The sequence below is a fragment of the Protopterus annectens genome, chromosome 5.part1 (genome assembly GCF_019279795.1).
Source record: "Protopterus annectens isolate FY-2018-M chromosome 5.part1, PAN1.0, whole genome shotgun sequence".
In the NCBI taxonomy this organism is placed as follows: Eukaryota; Metazoa; Chordata; order Ceratodontiformes; family Protopteridae; genus Protopterus; species Protopterus annectens.
Window position 1 is genome coordinate 795,729,234 of NC_056736.1, and position 21,016 is coordinate 795,750,249.

The window sequence follows — 21,016 nt, forward strand, 5'->3', positions numbered from 1 at the left end:
AGCACAACTGCAAAAAATGCTGCATTAAGCCTTAGAAGACAAAACAGGAAGGTGGACCAGTTTTTGTGATGCAACAAAAAAGGTCAGATTCTTAAAAACTATGCTCCCTCTAACGTGAGAAAAGTATGAATCTGGGCAATCCCAAGCATCAGTTTTGCATTTTTTTGCGAGAAATGCGTATTATTTCAGTATTTGTTTTGACAAGTAGTATAAATATGGAATTACAGATTCTTGGGGGGCATGACAATGCATAACAGAATCTGCGTAAACTGTTGCTGCCACATGTAGTGTGTATATAAATTGCTGACTGATGCATATAGAATGGTCATAAAAAATACAGCTTCAGGTCTGATTTGAATAACAGCCCAAAATCTGGTTCATTATACACACATACAAGTATTAGTATATAATTCAATGTCAATGCTCCGTTGTATCGACAACAGTTTTCTTAAACCTGAAATGTCAACTACATTGCTCTGACAGCAATTTGCTTTGAAGCACAAAAGTTGACTATAAAACATATCTAAAAAAAATAATGAAGCAAACCAATTGCAAAATGAATATTTTTATGATCCATAAAACAAAACAAAAAAGTAACAAAAACACATTTTACATGGCAGCTTAACCCTTCACCTCTCCCATAACGTGGGGCCTCTGCCTCTATACCCTCTAAGTTATGTATACCAGCACTACAACCAAGAAGGAAATACAAATGAGAAAGGCACAGTCAGTGTTAAACATCCTGTCAGATCCAATCCTTCACTCAATAACAAGCATGCTCATGGCTTGTGACAGAGATAACAGCTGTTGTCAAGCTGTGGATTTGTTCAGAAATTATAATAAACACTCATACATGCACAATACATGCATTTTATATAATATACATATACATATACATATACATATATATATATATATATATATATATATATTTAAACATATATGTATACAGATACCTATCAAGCTGCGCGCGCGCGCGCACACACACACACACACACACACACACACACACACACACACACACACACACACACACACACACACACACACTTTATATGTATGTGTCTGTGTACAAACATTACATGCATCTGTATATACTTAAAGACCTGAATACACAAGCATATTAAAACATAAGACTATTATCAATCATTCACAGTATTGACCATCAAAAAGAAAGACAGGTTTAAATTGAATCTAACATTTTCAAAAACAACAAAAATTAATAATTTTCCTTATTTTGCAGGGGGCAAGCCATCCTGTGCCCCACACACCCCCTGCTAATTATATATAACAAACTTCAAAGAGTACAGTTGTTTACACTTACCATAAATGTAGATGTTCGAGTGTATTCACTGTTGCAGTCATTACATCTGGGTTATCTGCCTGCAGGTAGCCCTCAGCCGGCCTGAATACCAGAGTCTTGGATTCCTGCATCGGATGCTGTCTCTTCTTCCATGACGTCAGGTCATCAGGGGTATAAAACATACAGCCAATGCCATTCCATCAGTTTTTCCTTGCCCCAGATGTCAGGTGCCCCCACAATGGGAAGCAATTATATGTTAAGGTACACCCCCATCAAAAAGCAAATACACCAGAAAGCTTAACTACACCAAACAAGAAGGAGAAGTAGAGCCAACAGAAGTCAGGGGGCTGGAGGGAAGGCAACCAGGACTGCAACAGTGAATACACTCGAACATCTACATTTATGGTAAGTGTACACAACTGTATTATGTTCTTTGTGTTTCACTGTTGCAGACATTGCATTTGGGTTGATTCCCAAAGCTAAGGAAGGGAGGAGGAAGTTAGAGAGCATTAGGGCCAGCTATTAAGCTCTGCAAGACTGCAGTGGCAAAGCCAGCTCTGGATTTGGAAAAAAACAGGCATGTGGTAATGTTTAGTGAAGGTATGTACAGAGCTCCAGGTAGCAGCTTCTAGGATGTCCCTGGTAGGGACTCCTCTGAGAAAGGCTGCAGAGGTAGATGCAGCCCTGGTGGAATGTGATCTTATCCCCTGTGGGGTAGGTTTTCCATAGTGTTTATAGCAGAAATTAATGCAATGGGCTACCCATTTAGAAATGGTTTGTTTTGAAATGGCCTTCCCCTCTGCCCCTGCAGCAAAGCCAACTAGCAGCTGTTCAGATTTCTTGAGAGGCTTAGTGTTGTCCAAATAGAATCTAAGTTGTCTGTGCACGTCCAAAGAGTGCAGTATTCGTTCTCCTTTGTTTTGTGGATTCGGGAAAAAGGTGGGCAAATGAATGGACTGATTTAGGGCCACACTAGACACCACCTTGGGCATAAAGGAAGGATTGGTCCTGAGGGAAACCCTGTTTGGATGGAAGATAATGAAGAACTCCACTGCCATGAGGGCCTGTAATTCAGACACTCTTCTTGCTGAAGTGATGGCTAGAAGGAAGGCTGTTTTCCAAGAAAGGAATTTCAACTCTGCAGTTGCAGCTGGCTCAAAGGGAGGGAGTGTGAGCTTTTCCAATACAAAGTTAAGGTCCCAGGCTGGAGTAGGTGCTCTCCTGGGGGGTCTTAAATTTTTGGCCCCTTTGCGGAATTGCTTTAGCAGGGGGTAAGAGAAGAGGGGTGGTTCAGTATTATAATGTGCTGAAATGGCAGAGGCATGAATTTTAATTGACGAGAAGGATAGGTCCTTGTGGAGCATTTTTGTTAAGTACTGAAGTATATGAGGTAAGCTGGGCACCGTTGTGCCCATCCCCTGAGTCTGGCTCCAGGAACAGTATCTTTTCCACTTCTTAGCATAGGATTTTCTAGTACTAGGCCTCCTTGCCTCCAGAATGACATCTAGCACCTGCTTACTGAGGGGTGCTATTGGTGAGCTCAGGAAATTAGCCAGGCTGTAAGGTTCAGGGTTTGAAGTTGAGGGTGCAGAATCTGGCCCGCCTGCTGGGACAGCAGGGAAGGGGTCTGAGGCAGGTGCCATGGTTCCAGCAGTGTCATACTGCACAAGAGGGGGTACCAATGCTGGCATGGCCAGTCTGGTGCAATCAATATTGTCCTTGGCTTGTCCTATTTGATCTTTAGCAGAACCTTCGAGAGGAGAGGCAGAGGGGGAAAGGCATAAACCGAGAGGCTTTCCCAGGTAAAGGACAGGGCATCCACTTTCCAAGCTTGACTGTGGGAGGTCCTTGTGCAGAATTTGTCCAATTGGTAGTTCTGAGGGGAGGCAAACAGATCTCTCTCTGGAGTCCCCCATTTGTTCCAAAAGAGGTTGAACATTTTTGGTTGCAATGTCCATTCATGTGGGTCCATGAGATTTCTGCTTAGATCGTTTGCCAGAGAGTTTAGCTTGTCTGGCAGGAATTGAGCCTGTAAGTGCACTTGGTAGCTCAAGGCTGTGTTCCACAGAGCCAAAGCTAGTCTGCAGAGAGAGTACGAGTGGATTACCCCCTGCTTGTTTATGTACCACATAACTGTGGTATTGTCTGTCTTTACCAATAATTGTCCTGGAAGAATGTGGTCCTTGAAGGCTGCCAGGGAATTCTGTACAGCTAACATTTCTTTTTGGTTGATATGCAGGTGCATCTGTCTCAGGTTCCATTTGCCCTGAATGCACTGCCCTGCCAAGTGAGCCCCCCATGCATAGTCTGATGCATCTGTTAGGGTTTGAGCGGAAGGGGGTAGAGTGAAAGGGAGCCCCTTGTTGTGGTAACAGGCCTCTGCCTACCAAAGGAACTCTGTCTTTATACAAGGAATGATAGGAATCATTGATTCCAGGTCCTGAGAATGTTAACACCATAGGCTTTTTAGATACCATTGTAGTTTCCTCATACGTAGTCTTGCATATGGAATTAGTAGAATGCAAGAGGCCATGAAACCCAGGGCTTACAGAATTTTCCTTGCAGGTAGCTGGGTCTTTGTGGCCAGTAGTTTGAAGTAGGTTGTCAAATAAACTTGTTTCTCTGGAGTGAGGAAAGCCGTCTGAGAAGTTGTGTTCAAGCTTGCTCCCAGGAATACAATCTGTTCTCAGGGTACTAGATGATATTTTTTTTCGTTTATGGTGTACCCCAGTGAGGTTAGAAGTTTCTTTACGAATGCCAGATGTTTTAATAGCAAGTTCTGGCTTTCTGCCTGAATCAGACAATCGTCCAAGTATGGGTATATTTGAATATTTCTCTGCCTGCAAAATGCAGTGGCTGGAGCTAGACACTTTATGAATACCCTAGCCGCAGTAGATAAGCCAAAGGGAAGTGCAGAGAACTGATAGTGCATGGAGCCTGCCGTGAAGCATAGGTATTTCTTGCAAGATTCCCTTATTGGAATGTGCAGGTAAGCTTCCTTTAAGTCTAAGGTTGCCAACCAGGCATCTTTACCTAGCATAGGAAGCAGCTGTTGAAGTGTTAGCATTTTGAATTTTGGGATTACCAAAAAGGTGTTTAGCATAGAGAGGTCCAGGATAGGATACCAGGAGCTGTCTTTTCTGGGTGCCAGGAAAAGTCTTGAATAAAAACCTTGCCCTTTCTTCCGCTGGGACAGGCTGAATAGCCCTGATACTCAGAAGAGAAAGAACTTGCTGTAGAGCCTCTGCCCACTGATTTGGGGCTAGGTGTGGCCAACCGTTTGGGGTTGGTAGGATGTGGAAGTGGAATCTGTATCCTTGGGAAACTATATTCAAAACCCATTTGTCCTGGGTAATGAGTTCTCAGTTTTTTTGCATGCAGGGCGAGCTTTCCTCCTAAGGGAGCAGGCAGTTGAGCAGGGTTTGGAAGGGTTAAGGTTAAGTCATTGTGCCATTTTTCAATAGGGGGGTGTCTTACTACTCCCTGCTTTGGAAGTGGGAGCCCACTCTGTTTAGGACTGTGCATAGCCTGAGACTGTAATCTAGGTGGTCTGCTGTTCCTGGGTTTGGACTGAGAAGGCCGGGAAGAGGCTGGAAAGGACCAATTCTTTGAAGGCCAATACCTACTAAATCTGGGAGGCTGTACTTGCAGGAAATCTTTACCAGTTTGCATAGATTTAGCTTTTTCCTCCATCTTTTTGAGGACTTCTTCTGTTTTGTTGCCAAACAGGTGGTCTTGGTTTAAGGGAGCATCCAGTAATTTAGCTTTAACATGATCTGGCAAGTTTTGCTTCTTAAGCCAAACATTCCTTCTAAGTACAGACCCAGTGACAGCAGCCCTACAAGATGCTTCTAAAGAATCAAAACCACATTGCAAAGTATGCTTACCAACTTGTTCTGCAGAATGCATTAAATCCTGTAATTCTTTGTGTTCAGGAATCAAAATAATTTTCTGTTTAAGTAACCCCATAATATGCTGCTGGTACTTTAACATGTGAAACTGGCAATTTAAAGCCCTAATGACTAAAGCAGCAGAAGTATATACCTTCTTATCCCATTTGTCCAAGCCTCTAGAATCTCTATTAGAAGGGGAAGGGTTTTTAGCAGCAGTAGCCTTAATGCCCTTTGTTCCTTGGGAAATGGTCTCTGGATCTGCAGTAGGATTCTTGAAGAGGAACTTGTGAGAGTCAGGTACTCTGTAATATCTGTCAGGTTTTCTGGGAGCTGGAGGTAAAGTGTCTGGGGAAAGGCTAGATTCCAAGAAAGCATCATCTACAATGTCCAGAACAGGAGGGATAGCTAAAGGCCTGTGTTGAGGAGGAGTAAAAATTCCCTAAGCCTCTTTTTGGAGTCAGAGTAATCCGGGCTTTCCCAGCGGAAATGCTCCTTAAGAGTGTGCAAGGTTTCACCAAAAGAAAAATTTTCTGGAGGGGAAACAGAGGGAATGGAATCCTCTGCATCAGAATCCTCATAGGTAGATAAGGGCAAGTCCTGGTAATCAGAAGAAACAGAAATATCAGACTCCTGATCAGACAAATCAGAAGGAAAATCAGTTCAAGGTCTCTTAGAGGGAGAAGGCTGGCTTCCCCTAATTAGGGTAATAAGGTCTTCAGCCATTCTAAGCATTTGTTTTTTAGGCATATGGGCCTGAGCATGCAGTCTGGACGTTGGTTTTCTAGGCGTGGGTCAAGTTTTGGGCCTGGATGAAGAAGATGGCGTCGGTTTAAAATGCAAGTCTGTAGGCCTGAATACACCCTCAGAAGCCAGTGCCTGCACAGCGGCTCCGGACCCATCCAAGGTAGAGTCATCCACAGGTTCCATAGTCGAAGAAGCATCTTGCGGCACACCAGACTCCAAATGGGTCTCAGTAGAGGCCTGCGAATCTGAGGTAGCGGGTATCAGGAGCCTCTCTGAGTACCGGCTGACTGGCGACTAGCTTAACAGAAGCATCGTCGGCAGTTTTGGACCTACGCGGTCTGTCTCTGTCTTTATCAATACATTTTTTTCGAAATATCGGTAGTCGGATGGCTTACCGAAGCCATTTCTGGATAGTTATACCGAGTACCAAAATAACTGGCTGCAAATATAGCCCAATGACGAATAGTCCGGACGTTGAACAAGGCACAAAACAGATAGCGAGGGACATCATGGTCTGGGCCTAAGCAAGGAATTCAGTTTGTTTGTGTCTTTCGGCTTTTCCTGGTTAGGGGTCGCCACAGCGGAACTCCGGTCCACTAATGACTGGCAGTTGATTTTTACATACCAGCTTGCCAGGCCTGACGCACAACCTTCAACGAAGGTACACCCATTCACGCATGTCTCCACGCAGCAGACGCTCTAGCTGAGAATCAAACCAGACAGCGTCTTACTGTGAAGTGACAACGCTATCGCAGCACCACCACTGCGGGTGGCTAAGCAAGAATGAAAATCTTTATGAGGTATTTGCTTTCCACAGGTAATACAATTGTTAACTTTTACTGACATCGGTTAAGAGTAAGAAAAAGGATGCCCAATGGGGTACTTAGCTTTTTTGAAGACTTCATTTCTGAAACTCGAAAATGAAAATTTCAGGAGTCGGCCGACTGTCACTTTCGAACTGCTTCTGCTTCCGGCACCATACGGCAAGAAAGACTTGATGTAATGGCATCAGCTGCATGTTTTATACTCCTGACGACCTGATGTCATAGAAGAAGAGACAGCATCTGACACAAGAATCCAATACTCTGGTATTCAGGCTGGCTGAGGGCCACCTGCAGGCAGATAACCCAAATGTAATGACTGCAACAGTGAAACACGAAGAACATCTGCAAAACAGTGGGGTATTGGTAAATTCCCTCCCCCTGCTGCACCACAATCCCATACAAAATGCTGGCTGCAAAATTTCCATTAAAACATTCGCTCATATTAGCATTCATTGTTATTTGCAGCCTGAAAAAATATTCACTTGTATGAGCATTCATTATTTCAGACTGCAACCATATATTGATATCTAAAAAGATATGTATATATATCTAAATCTATACATACTGGGTTTATATCAAAAACACGATCTACCAAAATAACAAACATTAGGATGGGAAGAATGAAATGACAAAAACTCTAACATTTAAAATATTGCACCACACATTCAAATGCACAACACTGAATGCAAAGGCTGCAGAATATACTGCATTCGAAATAAATCCATTCCCGACGATCTTGCACCTCACCATGTGAATCCACCAATGACAATAATGTATAAGCAACATTTCTGTCTCTTTTTGGCTTTTTGTTAATTTGTGTATGTTTACTTAGCAACCATGAATGTGCGTCCTAATGTCAGTATATTCCAGTGATCACAGCAATGCTACATTGGTTTACTTAACTGGTACTATTTTCGATATTTTGTTACTTGTCAATGTCTGGTCAGTGCTATGATTAGTACAATAGGATGATGTTATAAGGGATGTTTCTGGTTGCTAAGTAAATGTATATTAACAAACAAGAAGCTAAAAAGGGACAGTAATCTTAGCAATATATTATTTTCATTGGTAGATTCACCTGGTGACATGCAACAGCATCTCATATGGATTAAGTTCATTTGCAGGTTATACCAGTGAATTACATGTCATTGAATTCTGCAGCCTTTGCATTCAATATTACAGATTTCGAGAATATGTGGTGCAATGCTTTAAACATTCAAGCTACTGACATGTTGCTCTTCTTGTCTCTACATTTTTTCACATCTGTGCTTTTGGTCTTTGTGTTTCTGATATAGACCCAGATAGACATTATATATATGTGTATATATATATATATATATATATATATATATATATATATATATATATATATATATATATATATATATAAACATATATACATATATATATATTATACACACACACACACACACACACACACACACACACACACACACACACACACACACACACACACACAAGCATCTAGTTTAGAAGACTGAGTGTACATAACACTGAACAGCTAAACATCGCCCGACAACACTGAAAAGCACAAAACCAAACACACAAAAGCTAAACAAAAATATAATTATTGCAGTCCCCTGCACACCCCACACACAACCTGCTAATTATATATTCTAACTCACTGTTCTGCAATTTCATATACTAGACTTCCCTCCTTCTTTTGATGCTGTTGGGTTGATGTTCAGCTAGTCAATGTGTAGACTCAGACTTCTAGATTAGACTCATATGTATTACTTTCCAAACATGTACAATGTAGATGTGTATTTGGTTGACATTTACATCACATTGACTAGGTCGGGGGAAATTCACTTACCCAGGGGGTTGTGTGATCTCAGAATTAGGGAGTTACTACATACATTATAATTAGGGTATGGGGTGGGAGAGGGAGCTTGCCCACCTGCAAAAACACTTGTTGGTTTAGCCCGGCCCAGGGAAATCTGTGGAGCATACACGTCGATGATTCATGTTTTAAGATCAGCTGGTCGATATTCGAAATATCATTATGATGTCCATTCGACTATTACTAACTGGTCCACACACACACACACACACACATATATGTATGTATATATATATATATATATATATATATATATATATATATATATATATATATGGGTCTACTACAGTTGACTGAAAACTCACTTGACTGAAAAAGAAATTACTAGGACTACTTCACTGAAAGCACACTTGAAACTCATTTTGTTGAAAGTCATAAATGGCATTTTCCCCTCTGTAGTGCGACCCTGGAGTTAGTATATAAAGTAAGGGGGGATGGGGGGCGTAGCCCCCTACATATTACAAACATTTTAAACTATACACAGTGATACTTATAAATGCAATAAATAACTGCTTCCAAAAGAGATTATATAACCAAGATATGTGGGGGGCTTTGCCCCCCACACCCCCCTTACTTTATATAGTAACTCCAGGGTTGCACTACAGGTTGGAAAAGGCCATTTATGACTTTCAACAAAATGAGTTTCAGTCAAGTGAGTTTTCAGTGAAGTGGTCCGAGTAATTTCATTTCCAATCAAGTGAGTTTTCAATCAACCGTAGTAAACCCATATATATATATATATATATATATATATATATATATATACTGATATATTTATAGATAGAAACACACACAAAGACACACATCACTAAAACAATCGCAAATGTAAACCACAAGCTACATTTGTGATTTTGAAAAGTAAAACAAAAAAAAACAGCTTTTTATGTAGGAAGCTTCCCCTTCCCCATACCACCCCAAAGTGGGGGTTATGAACCCACACCCTTGGAAATTAAATATACTAACTCGAGGGTCACAGAAACTTAAAAAAGGGCAATAACCCTCAAATTATATAGTGGTCAATGTAATGAACTTACAGTTTATCAAATCATGTAAAACTGAATCAGTGATGGAAAACACTCCCATTTCAGCATGCAATAAAATCCATTCACACACACACACATATATATACACAGATATACATATACACACACACACACACACACACACACACACACACACACACACACACACACACACACACACACACACACTATATACATGCATACAAAAACACAAAAAGAAAGAAAAATGCAGACAAATAAAACCTTTTAAGTTAGACTGACATTTTACATTCTTACATAAAATGCTCACTGTAGCCTGCCAGACGAAATGCATTCTCCAGTATTTTGCACAGAGCTAGATATCAGTATTTTGCAGATTAGAAATTAAGGTAGACAGTATTAGGGATACATTTTTATGTGTCTTGCAAGATGCAACTGCAGCTACCATTATATTCTCTACTTCTTGTGTATCATAGAAAGCACAGTCTCTCATTCACTTCTCTGTTATTCTTGCTTTTGGCAGCCAAATGTTTATACTATCATTGGTCATTCCATTCATAGGTAATGCTCCGGACTTCCCTTCTTCTATGTGCTAGAACTGAGTCTGGGACAAGGTGTAGCATTAACCACAACATATCAATGCTGTTTTCTCTAATAAAAGGCAGTACAGATAAGGCTGTAAAGTTGTTCATGAAGTTATTTGACAGCTGCATTGTTTAGCAATAATGGTTTTAAACAAAAGTTTTTTTTGTTGTTTTTATTTATTTATTTTTTTTTAATCTAGATCATTCAAAGGCTGAATGCTTGCACTCCTAAGATCTAACAATGCCCCAGAGAAACCGTGATGTCTCAGCAATCGGATAAGAAGAACGATAAGGCTTTAGAATCTAAGCAGGTAATGCTTACCTTCCTACCTGGTAAAAGTAGGAAGGTTAATGGATTTCAACCATGTGGCAAAAGTAATAACCTCTTAGGCACGAAATAGAGGACAAAATGTAGTAGACGGCATGCAATGTGACTTTCACAGTGAATCTTCTCCATGAAAACAGCCCATGGCGTTTTACATCTGTTGCTAACTATACTGAAATGAAAAAAATATCTACTGCAGGATAAGAAGGTGAACCCAAAGGACATAGACTTTCTTCAAACAAGTTCATTCATAATCCTTCATTAAAACTCCCTCAATATTCATGAGGTTAGGATAACAGCCATGTCTGTCAAAGTCAATGTGAAGACAAAAGAAATCAGAAAAAGAACTAGGAGCATAGTCGTTATATGTATTCCACAGAAACCCCATTAACCTTTTTTTTAATTATTTGTTAATCATGAGCGGACAGGTGATCCACTATGGTGACCCCTAACCAGAAAAAGCCGAAAGAAGAAGAAGTTAACCAGGTAAGCCCACTGGACAACTCAAGTATCACTTTTCAGTGGCAAGCAGGGAATACATTCTGGTGCTTTCCAAATACAGTTCTGTGAAAGCTGGCCCTGTCAGGAATACAGACATTATTTGTGGTGCTTAAAGTGATAAATTTGCCCAAAATCAGTAAGGTGAAATGGGGCTATATCTCCTTCTTGAAAGCAGCTAATATCTGATGACTGTTTTCTCTCTTCTCTATCAGCACAATTCGAAAAAAAAAATCTGTGGCTTTTTATGTATCTATAGTGAATAAAACTTCCAAGACTTGCTTATCAGAAGAAGAAATAAAACATTACAGCATGACATAAATAAACCTAAAGACAGCGTGATGTATCAGCTGCAAGTGTAAGTAACATCTGATACACAACAATGGAATACTAACTTCTTCTTTAGGGAAAACTTTAGTAAAAGAATTGTAAGGCAGGCTCTGCTATGGTCGCAAACTATGCCATAGCTGCATTCTGCAATCTGGGCTGATTCACACACACAGTGTGTGAATGATAACTCTCTATGGCAGGAAACATCAGTGGTGTTGTACAAGAAACACAATTTCAGTGACATTTTGCAATATGTTTCACTATCACAGCTCTAGTGAATTCACCAAAAATGTTCTTGTACTGTCACCAACAACACATACATTTGCAGAAAGTTATTTGTGACCTGTAGGGGTCCACACAATCTCAATCCAGTTATTTTTCCTCCAGCTTCATTCATCCTTTTGAATCACAGCTCATCAAAACTCCAAACACAAAACTACATGTCTTCATATGCCTCCAAGGCAGTACAATTTCACGGGGAGCACCGTTGGTCTTGTGCCATGCAGAGAAGTTGGCATTTTGCTTCTATTTGTTTAAGTACAGCATTCTCTTTTCCACTTAAGCAATCCACCCTCATACTCATTTGGTAACTGTAATTCAGTGTCTTTGCAGTTTTAGCAACTATGCTTCAAAAGGATTATGTGAGCCCTTTCTTCTGCTAAATTGAAAAAGCATTTTTCTAGATGCTTTTCCAACTTACTTTTTTATCAACTTGTTTATTCAACGTTTTGGTATGCCTCTTTCAGACCATCTATGTTAAAAGCCTTGCTCTCTACATAACCACCAAGCTCTATATTCCAGTTTGGGTCTACAAATCTCAGTTTCTCAGCCCACCACTCTGGATGATTGCTTGGGTAAATAAATTAGTTAACACAAGGATTTTGCAAGGGTACTCTTTCCCCTGCTACCCCCCCCTCCCATGCACATTATGATATGGGGGATCTGCTGTCTTATTCCTGATTCTCTAAATGCACCACCTGAGAGGCTGCAACAACATAGACCAAAAGAACTCTATTCTCAAAATTGATGTGACTTTGTAGGTAACATGCTTAGATATTGGTTGCTATCTGCAAGAAGGATGTTGGGACATTTAAGTTTACTGCTGTATTTCTAAGCCCCTGACATTGCTCTGTGCACTACCATGAAGCAGCTTTGAGATAAACTAATTTCAGTATGTTGTTTGTAGCTCAGCATAACACCTAGACTGAAATACCCCCTAGGCTTCACTACCCACTGACTTCTATCTGAAGTCAAACCCTATGATGAGTTTTAGCCGCCATCCGTCATACCAAAGATGAAAGAGGCTGGCTTCTTCCATAGTCTCACTATCGCCACATGCCCAAGCTGCTACTCCATGATAAGCATTTGCTTAATGACCCTGCATAACTGATGACGCAATCAGAAATAAAACCACTACATTAGCATACTCACGTCTTGCAACTATCTTGTTAATAACAAGACTAAATGAAGCACAGTGAAAACATACATCAGACCTGCTGTTTAGATCAGGGTAAAGAGAGTAAAACTGGGACAGTATGCAAACAAGGTAAACCAAAAAGCACTAAACAAATGACAAACCAGGTAAACCAAATGAGTGAGCTGTAGAAAGCACAAGTCCAAGGCTGACAATAAAAAATGTAAATTTAATGAAGTAAGCATATGCTTTCGGAGAACTCAATGGCGCTCCTTCCTCAGACAAAAAGGTTTTACATCTCTGAATAACAACCACATTTTTATACAATCAATTATGCTAATTAAGTGTGTTCAAACTAACAAATCACTTAGACCCATAAGGGGGTGTGTTCCTATTACTAGCACCAGCAAACAAAGTACTTTCGTCTTAAAAGTTGCAAGTATAACAAACTAAAATCCTACTGCACCATAATTAAAAACCAATACAAAAAAGATTATTATAATCTTAAATAATCATCGATCCAATTAACTTCTCATTAAACCTATAAGCTTAAAACCATAAAAACGATAAAAACGATGAAAACATATGTTCAACCTACCCATATTATCTTTTTAAAGACAAATTCAAGATACAACTGATAGACACATGGTCATTCAGACCTGGGTATACATAGGTGGCTGTGCGAATCTGCCAGAAAAGTTCACAGATTTCCAAAAGATTTTGCCAAGGACCACCTCTAATGTCACAATCAACTTTATTCACAACTGTAAACTTGAACAAATGTTCAGGGCAATAACCAATATGTCTAGCAAGGGCGTTGTTATGATCGCCTCTAGCTATGGCATATATGTGCTCATAGATGCGCTGCTTGATTTTCCTTTCAGTTTTACCGATATAAAATGCGTTGCATCTTTGACAGCTAGCCGCATAATCAATGCCCCTGGTCTCACAATTAAATTTGCCATTAATTTTATAGACCTGGTCTCTCAGCCTAATCTTAGCATCTATGCACACATGTTTACACTGCTTGCATGACCCACACTTTGTCATGCCTACCTTGTGAACTTTCATAATTTTTGGTTTAACCTCTAACAATGATTTCAAATTTTGCCCTCTCCTAAAGGTAACTTTAGGGCTGTCACCAAACTTATTAAGTAAATAAGGGTCTTCAATAAGCAAGGACCAATTCTTATTTAGCACTTTGGAAATAGCCAAATGGTCTAAACTAAAGGTACACAAAAATCTAGTAGCAAAAGGGGCTGTTTGGTTCTTAAGTGAAACACTGTTCTCTATGTTGTCACCATGTGAGGCATGTCTAACCATAGACAAAATTGGTTTATAAAAACCTAAACTCCTTTTACTGGTGACTTCTGATTTTATGTCAAAAACAAGGCTTGAAGGATACCCTCTATTAATAAACATGCCAGTTAAACGCTCACATTCAACTAAAAAATCTTCGTGATCTGAAACCATCCTAGCGGCCCTAACCATCTGCCCTTTTACGACCGCTCTTTTCTGATGTTTGGGATGGCTACTAGTGTAGTAAAGGAATGCATTAGAATAAGTGGGTTTCCTGTAAATATCACTCCTAAGGCTTTGACTTATGTAATCCTTAGTCAACAAAATGTCTAGGAAACTAATACGATGTTCCTGTAGATTGTAAGTAAATTCTAAAAAGCTGATAAAGATAATATGAGTAGGTTGAACATATGTTTTCATCGTTTTTATCGTTTTTATGGTTTTAAGCTTATAGGTTTAATGAGAAGTTAATTGGATCGATGATTATTTAAGATTATAATAATCTTTTTTGTATTGGTTTTTAATTATGGTGCAGTAGGATTTTAGTTTGTTATACTTGCACCTTTTAGGACAAAAGTACTTTGCTTGCTGGTGCTAGTAATAGGAACACACCCCCTTAGGGTCTATGTGATTTGTCAGTTTGAACACACTTAATTAGCATAATTGATTGTATAAAAATGTGGTTGTTATTCAGAGATGTAAAACTTTTATGTCTGAGGAAGGAGCGCCATTGAGTTCTCCGAAAGCGTGTGCTTACTTCATTAAATTTACATTTTTTATTGTCAGCCTTGGACTTGTGCTTTCTACAGCTCACTCGTTCAGTATGCAAACAACACAAAACCAGTAACCAGAAGACTTGAACCCAGGAAGTTCTTTTTTTTTTTGTTAGAACCCTGAATGTCGAAAATGTACATTAGTAAAAAGTAACCACTGTGCTTCCGTACTACTATTTACTACATTTATAAGTCAAAGCACAGTGAAATACTAATACCAGAAAAAAAACAGGAACAATAATAAAGCAAACACATTTTTGGCCAACGAGGACAAACAAGCAGACTACCATGAGAATCACACCATTCCAAAGATGTTTCTAAAAACAGAATGTTCAACATATCGAAACCTACAGCTAAGAAAGCAGTGCTCAGAGCTGAGACAATACCAAATCCTAATACGGCAATACAACACATCAAATCTTTGCTTACTGCTACTTCTACAATTGTCCCTCGTGTTAAGGCAATGCAACACATTATGGCTCTGGTTACTATTACTGCATTAGCCCTTGCCTGTTATGGCAATGTGACACACCATGGCAATGCTTGCTACCGCATTAGCCCATAGTGCAGTGTGCTACAGATATTAGTATTACAGCTACCACTTTTAAATACCTACACTTTTAATTTCTGAATTACAATACAGCTCTTGATGTCAATTCTGCTTGGGGGGGGGTCATACATACACGGTAAACTTGCTATCCATTCTTATTTTTATTATACTTTAAACAACTTTAGTATCCAAATATTGGTTTACATAGTCACCTTAAGTGAGAAACAAAAAGAAACAGAAGAACTTACTTTCTTTTGAAGAACACAGTGGAATATGAAAATAAACATCCCTTGGAAAGCATTGAATACTGTGAACAGGTATGCCATCACAACCGATTCTTCATTAATGAAAAGCAGTCCAAATGACCAAGTTAGGCCAAGGAGACAAAGAAGACCAAAAGCACCAATGACCCAGGACCTGAAAGAAACATGTTACTTCAGTGGTATATTACTTATGTACAATTAAAAGAGATACAGACCTACATCAAGCACCATTTATTATCTGCTCTGTACTACATTCTGGGCATATTAAATTAGTTCTGCTGACTGCAACCTGTAATATCATAAAAGCTCAATCACTGTATGCTAATTTCTTGTGTTACAATATGCAATTCATTTGAAGCTTTCCCTGAGTGCTTGCTACTTAATGGAAAAATAGCGTGGAATAATTAAAAGTTTATTTTTAAATATAGCACAGCACCATATGCTTCAATTACTCAAACTACCTTTTTGACATATTTAGCAAAGGAATAAAACTAATCAGAATCACTCATCAATAACTGCTTTACAACTTATTCAACAAAGTCACTGTCTTCCACTTAATGAAGTCTAACAAGGGCAATGAAAAAGTAGAATACTAGAAACAGAAAATACAGAAAATGAATGGCTGAAAGTAAACTAAATGTCTGTCCTGCTTGTAAGAATATATTTAGTAGTTTTACTTGCAGGAGATTGTAACAATTAAAATAAATTAAAAAGAGAATGGATTTGTGATACAGAAAAAACAAGATATCCTAGCATTAATGGTTTTAAGCAAACGGGAAAGAAAGCTAGAAGAAGAAGCACAGAATGGGGAAAGTGACGGGTCAGTTGTACAGTTGACATCTAGCTTATGATCTTACTTGATAAATGGCTTATTATCTTCATAGCTAGAAAGCATTTTAAGCAGAAAAGAGAAACAAAATAATTAGACAGCTGGAATTAAACAAAATATGATATGTAAGCATTTTGTTTCAAATAAAAAAACGATTTCACAATACTAAAAAGCAGCAGATCCAAGCAGGTAAATTATTACTGAATTACATACTTTTACTTCAAAAGTAAATATAAACATGGACTATAAAATACAGGGCAATTTATATTAGTGGTTTATGTCAGAAAAAAAGTCATGCTATAAATTTGTTAATGGAGGGTTCTGGCTTACCCGGGCAAGTCTGTGTTATAGTAGCCATCGCAAACATGGACATTACTGGTGACGATGAAGGAAAGAAGAGGAGAAGGGAGAAAAGAGAGATGCTAAAGATTAGCGCTCTCTCTCTCTCTCACCAGACAACATGCAGTGAAGCTAATGTCACACTAGTTACTTGAGTATTATATTCTTGCTAAATGCTACACTTGCTTATAAAATATGACCCACATCATTTTGAGTTACTTTATGCCTGCAAAATACAGCCAGTTTTAGATTAAACTTCTCTTTTCATCACTGCATATTCTAAGATGCACTATCCCTTTGGAAAGACAAAATTAAAATGCCTTTTTTTAAATTTATCTTACGTTTATGACAGTTTTTGCATGACACTTAGGCGAGTTAAGCGATTATTAATCCTTAGACTATTAAGGGAATTTCGACATACTGAAATTCCACTGTGATAAAATAGCCTGCAAGCCACCTAAGGGCTACTACAAAGTTGACTTGCATATTTCTCACTGGCGGAATGAGAAAAGGGATACTGCAGCTTTAATATGGCATCAGGGAGAAAGTAAATATTTGTTCAATTATTATAAAAAAAAATGATAATCACCAAGTTAACAATAGTAATAGAATCAGTTCTCTAAAGGATTACAAATAAAAACTGCTTAGAATCCCTAAATCAGAAAGTCATTTAACTAAACAAACTCAACATAATCATATCAGCCATGCAAACAAGGAAACCATTTCAACTACATTTAAATGCAAATGAAATCACTACATAGCTAAGCATTCCTGTGAAGGATAAAAACAACAATTTACTGGCACTAGATTAATCCAAAAATTATCTATTTTTGGTCTGCATGTGTGACCTTATGGTAACAATGTGACAGCAGTGTGATTGGTACAGCTTGCTCTATTTGGCACTTGCTGTTGCTTGGAGACCAAGTTTAATGTTCCCCACGGAAGCCAGTCTTCATCAGTACAGCAATCATAAAATAATCAGTTCCTAGAACTTAAACAAAAACACTTACTTAATGTTTTCCAACCTGCTGGAGTCTGGTTTCAAAGTGGTCGAATGCTTTGCCATTTTAACCATTGTGATCACCAGAAAGATAAGGTTCAGCTGTCAAAACAGATAAGAATACAACTCACTGCTTGAAAAGCCTAACTAAACAGGAAAAAAATCCAAGCCACTGAAATAGAATCTTAAGAAAATATAGCATAACCACAGGCTGTAGTTACAAAATTATTTACTCATTCTACTACATCACTAATAACACAAGAATGCTAATCATTTACTGCACAGAGCAGACACGACTCTTTGAGCACCTGATACTACAGTACAAAATCATCACTGAGATGACAGTTTGCACAAAAAAATGGAGGTTAGGAATAATGTTTAGCCAAAGCTGAACTGACCTTGTGCGAATGTGCACAGTTACAGTGTTCTCAGGTAACAGCAGCAAGTACCTCATGCACTGTATGAGAAACACTGAAAGAACTCTAAAATGTACTTCTGGAATGCAGATTCTGAATGAGTTAAGCTTTAGAAGTGAAAGACTAAACATAAATGCAAATTAGAAAAGAATGTTAGCTTCCCATAATCATGCTGTTTTATTTTCTCTTCAATACTATTAAACATGATGATTTTCTAAAGGGCAATGCAGAAAATGTAATTGATTCTTGTAGTGTCTATTGTAAGTCTGCATTTCCTTGGGGAAAGAGAAGGCTTTGCATCAATCTGGCTGTGTGGTTTCAATACTGTATTAAACCTCCCCAAAGTAACGTGCACAATAGGTTCAGACAAGGTTACAGCATGTTGCATTCCATGGAGTTTTATTCTTCCACTAGGATCAATAGGCTGACATGAGAAAAAGCCTGTGTACTTTAATGGCAAATTCTGTAGGCATATGCTACATAAATTAGAACACAACTACTTATGTTCCTGCAGGAGCTGAAACTGAAGGATCACAAAACTGTATATGAAAAACACTGAGGCAGCTGTTAACATCTCTGAACAAGCTGTTTCAAAAAAAATCATCCTATAAAACAGGACCAACTACTTTCCAAATGTCAGTGCTAAACAGTTTAACCACTATGACATTCACAATATGAAAAGCTACCAGAATGACTTAAGCCAAAATGCAGACATCTGCAAACAGAGGTCATTCTTTGTTTACATTAAATTAGTGGCTAGAGGAAATAAACTAGGAAGCAAAATGGTCAATTTGCTCTTCCTGCTTTGAGGAAATGATAGAAATGCAGAAACGAACAACAATGGGAAGTGGTGCACAAAAAAGAGCAAGATGTATCAATTCAGGTACAGCAGCATATAACGAGCTTAATAAAATGAACATAATCACTGGCTGTGTGAAGAAGGGAAGAGCCAGATGAGATTAGGACACACTACAAATTAATGAAACTTGTGAAAAACTCTAAGGAAAAAGGCAAGCATTACAGAATTACATGCTGTGAATGTGTAATTTTCTATAAAGTGCCAGTAAAGCCAATAAAATGGAATGCAAGAATACTTTACAGTACAGCTTTCAAACTGACCTTTCTGCGGATATATGTCAATGGACAATTGAAATACAAGCATCAGATGGACTGAGCGTAGGGAGAACAGGCATGAGGAATGGTGTCAAGCCAGTCTTGGGTCAGGGAAGGCAAAAAGTATAACACACAAGACCTATACTTCTGATGGGTGTGTTTGTGTGTTGGGGGAAAATAATCACTTTGTTGGGAGGAATTAAATGAATAAAATCATGGAGGAGATTTACATTAAGCAAGCATCAATGAAAAAAGCAATTAAGTAATAGACGGAATGAAAGAGGCAAAGTAATTCAGATAGCATAGAATCCAGTACAGCAACACTGGTTATTTGTTATATATAACAAAGCTTCCTAAATTTTTTTGCTTGGAATTCTAATTTAGCATTATATTACACAAAACAAATAAATCTGCAGTACAGCATATCATGGAAACATTCACTTCAGATAGAGTTATGGACAATTTGCTCTACATTTTCACCCCCCCCCCCCCCCATGTACTGGAGAAGTTCTTAACTTAGTAAACTTTCTTATACATCTTTCATCAGACTTTTGTTACACCTATTCCATTTTTTTCTTGAAGGTTCTTTCTGTCTCATGTTAACAAGTAATGTACAATGTCCTTCACTAACTGGCTAATGAGGGTCACATTTGGATCTGAATGAAGTCCTTGAGGTTACTGTTGTTTTAGAAAGACAAAATGACTGAAGCGACCTACCACAGTTCAGTTTGCCAGTTCTTCTCAGGCATGCATACCTGCACACTGGCACATATTGCCATTTGTTCCTTATTCAAAGAGGATTTGTTTGTGTGTGTGTGTGTGTGTGTGTGTGTGTGTGTGTGTGTGTGTGTGTGTGTGTGTGTGTGTGTGTGTGTGTCGATGGAAAGCTGCTAGGGTAAGGTCAAAAGAGATGTGGTTTAAGATGGCTTTCACACCCGACTGAAATGGTCACCAAGATATAGGCAGAAATGTTCAGGATCTCTGTTGTCAAGTGGATCAGCCTCTGTTGTCTAACTGTGTGACTCTGAGTGTGAATAAGGTCCATGGAGATCAGTGCTCTATCCCAGAAAACAAATGCAAACAAATAAGTAAATCAAGGCACGTATCGAAAAAATGTAGGGTTGTAAATAACTTTTAATTCAAACTTCACATAATCAAAATATTACAAGAAAATAATTTTATAAGAACAAAGGCAAAACACTTCTGTCAGAAATAAACTGGCAGATTAAACATTCTTAGCCATGTCACTGATACACAGACAAGCATGTTTGAGCTTCTGAGAAAAAAATAAACTGGCTTAAAACATTTTACATTAAAGATGATGTGCAAAGTTTTTTGTTACCATTTCTTTTTGTTGCAATTATGCTGATATTATGTAAAGAGGCCTCTCTGATTATAAAAGAAAATATTTTCCTTTCATTACTGAAGTGGAAGTATACTTATTAAGTATAGTAAACGTGTTTGAAATTACTGTAGGGTGAGCAGCTGTCTGGTTTCTTTCTGATTCCATGTCACGTGACTCAGAATTCTAATGATGTAATTGTTAGTACAGTTTGTTGTAGTGTGTATTTTTTTAGTCAATAGCAGACCAACACATAAATGCAACAGTCTCAGTCAGACAATAAGTAAATAAATGCAGTTTTATTCAAGTAAA

The 21,016-nt window shown here is 38.5% G+C and overlaps 1 protein-coding gene across 23 annotated transcripts in view; it reads right to left on the minus strand.

Moving 5' to 3' along the window:
- ADGRL2 (adhesion G protein-coupled receptor L2) overlaps positions 1-21,016 on the minus strand; it is a 1,061,651-nt gene that overhangs the window by 84,775 nt on the left and 955,860 nt on the right. For 11 of the 23 annotated variants that reach the window (XM_044073432.1, XM_044073424.1, XM_044073430.1 and 8 more), the window contains 2 exons: positions 17,844-17,935; positions 15,651-15,819 (listed from right to left, as the gene is read on the minus strand). In XM_044073432.1, the coding sequence (XP_043929367.1) occupies positions 15,651-15,819; positions 17,844-17,935 (261 nt within the window). Of the gene's footprint in view, positions 1-15,650; positions 15,820-16,522; positions 16,550-16,824; positions 16,870-17,843; positions 17,936-21,016 lie in introns of all 23 variants that reach the window. The other 12 variants (XM_044073413.1, XM_044073426.1, XM_044073412.1 and 9 more) reach the window with 2 other exon arrangements.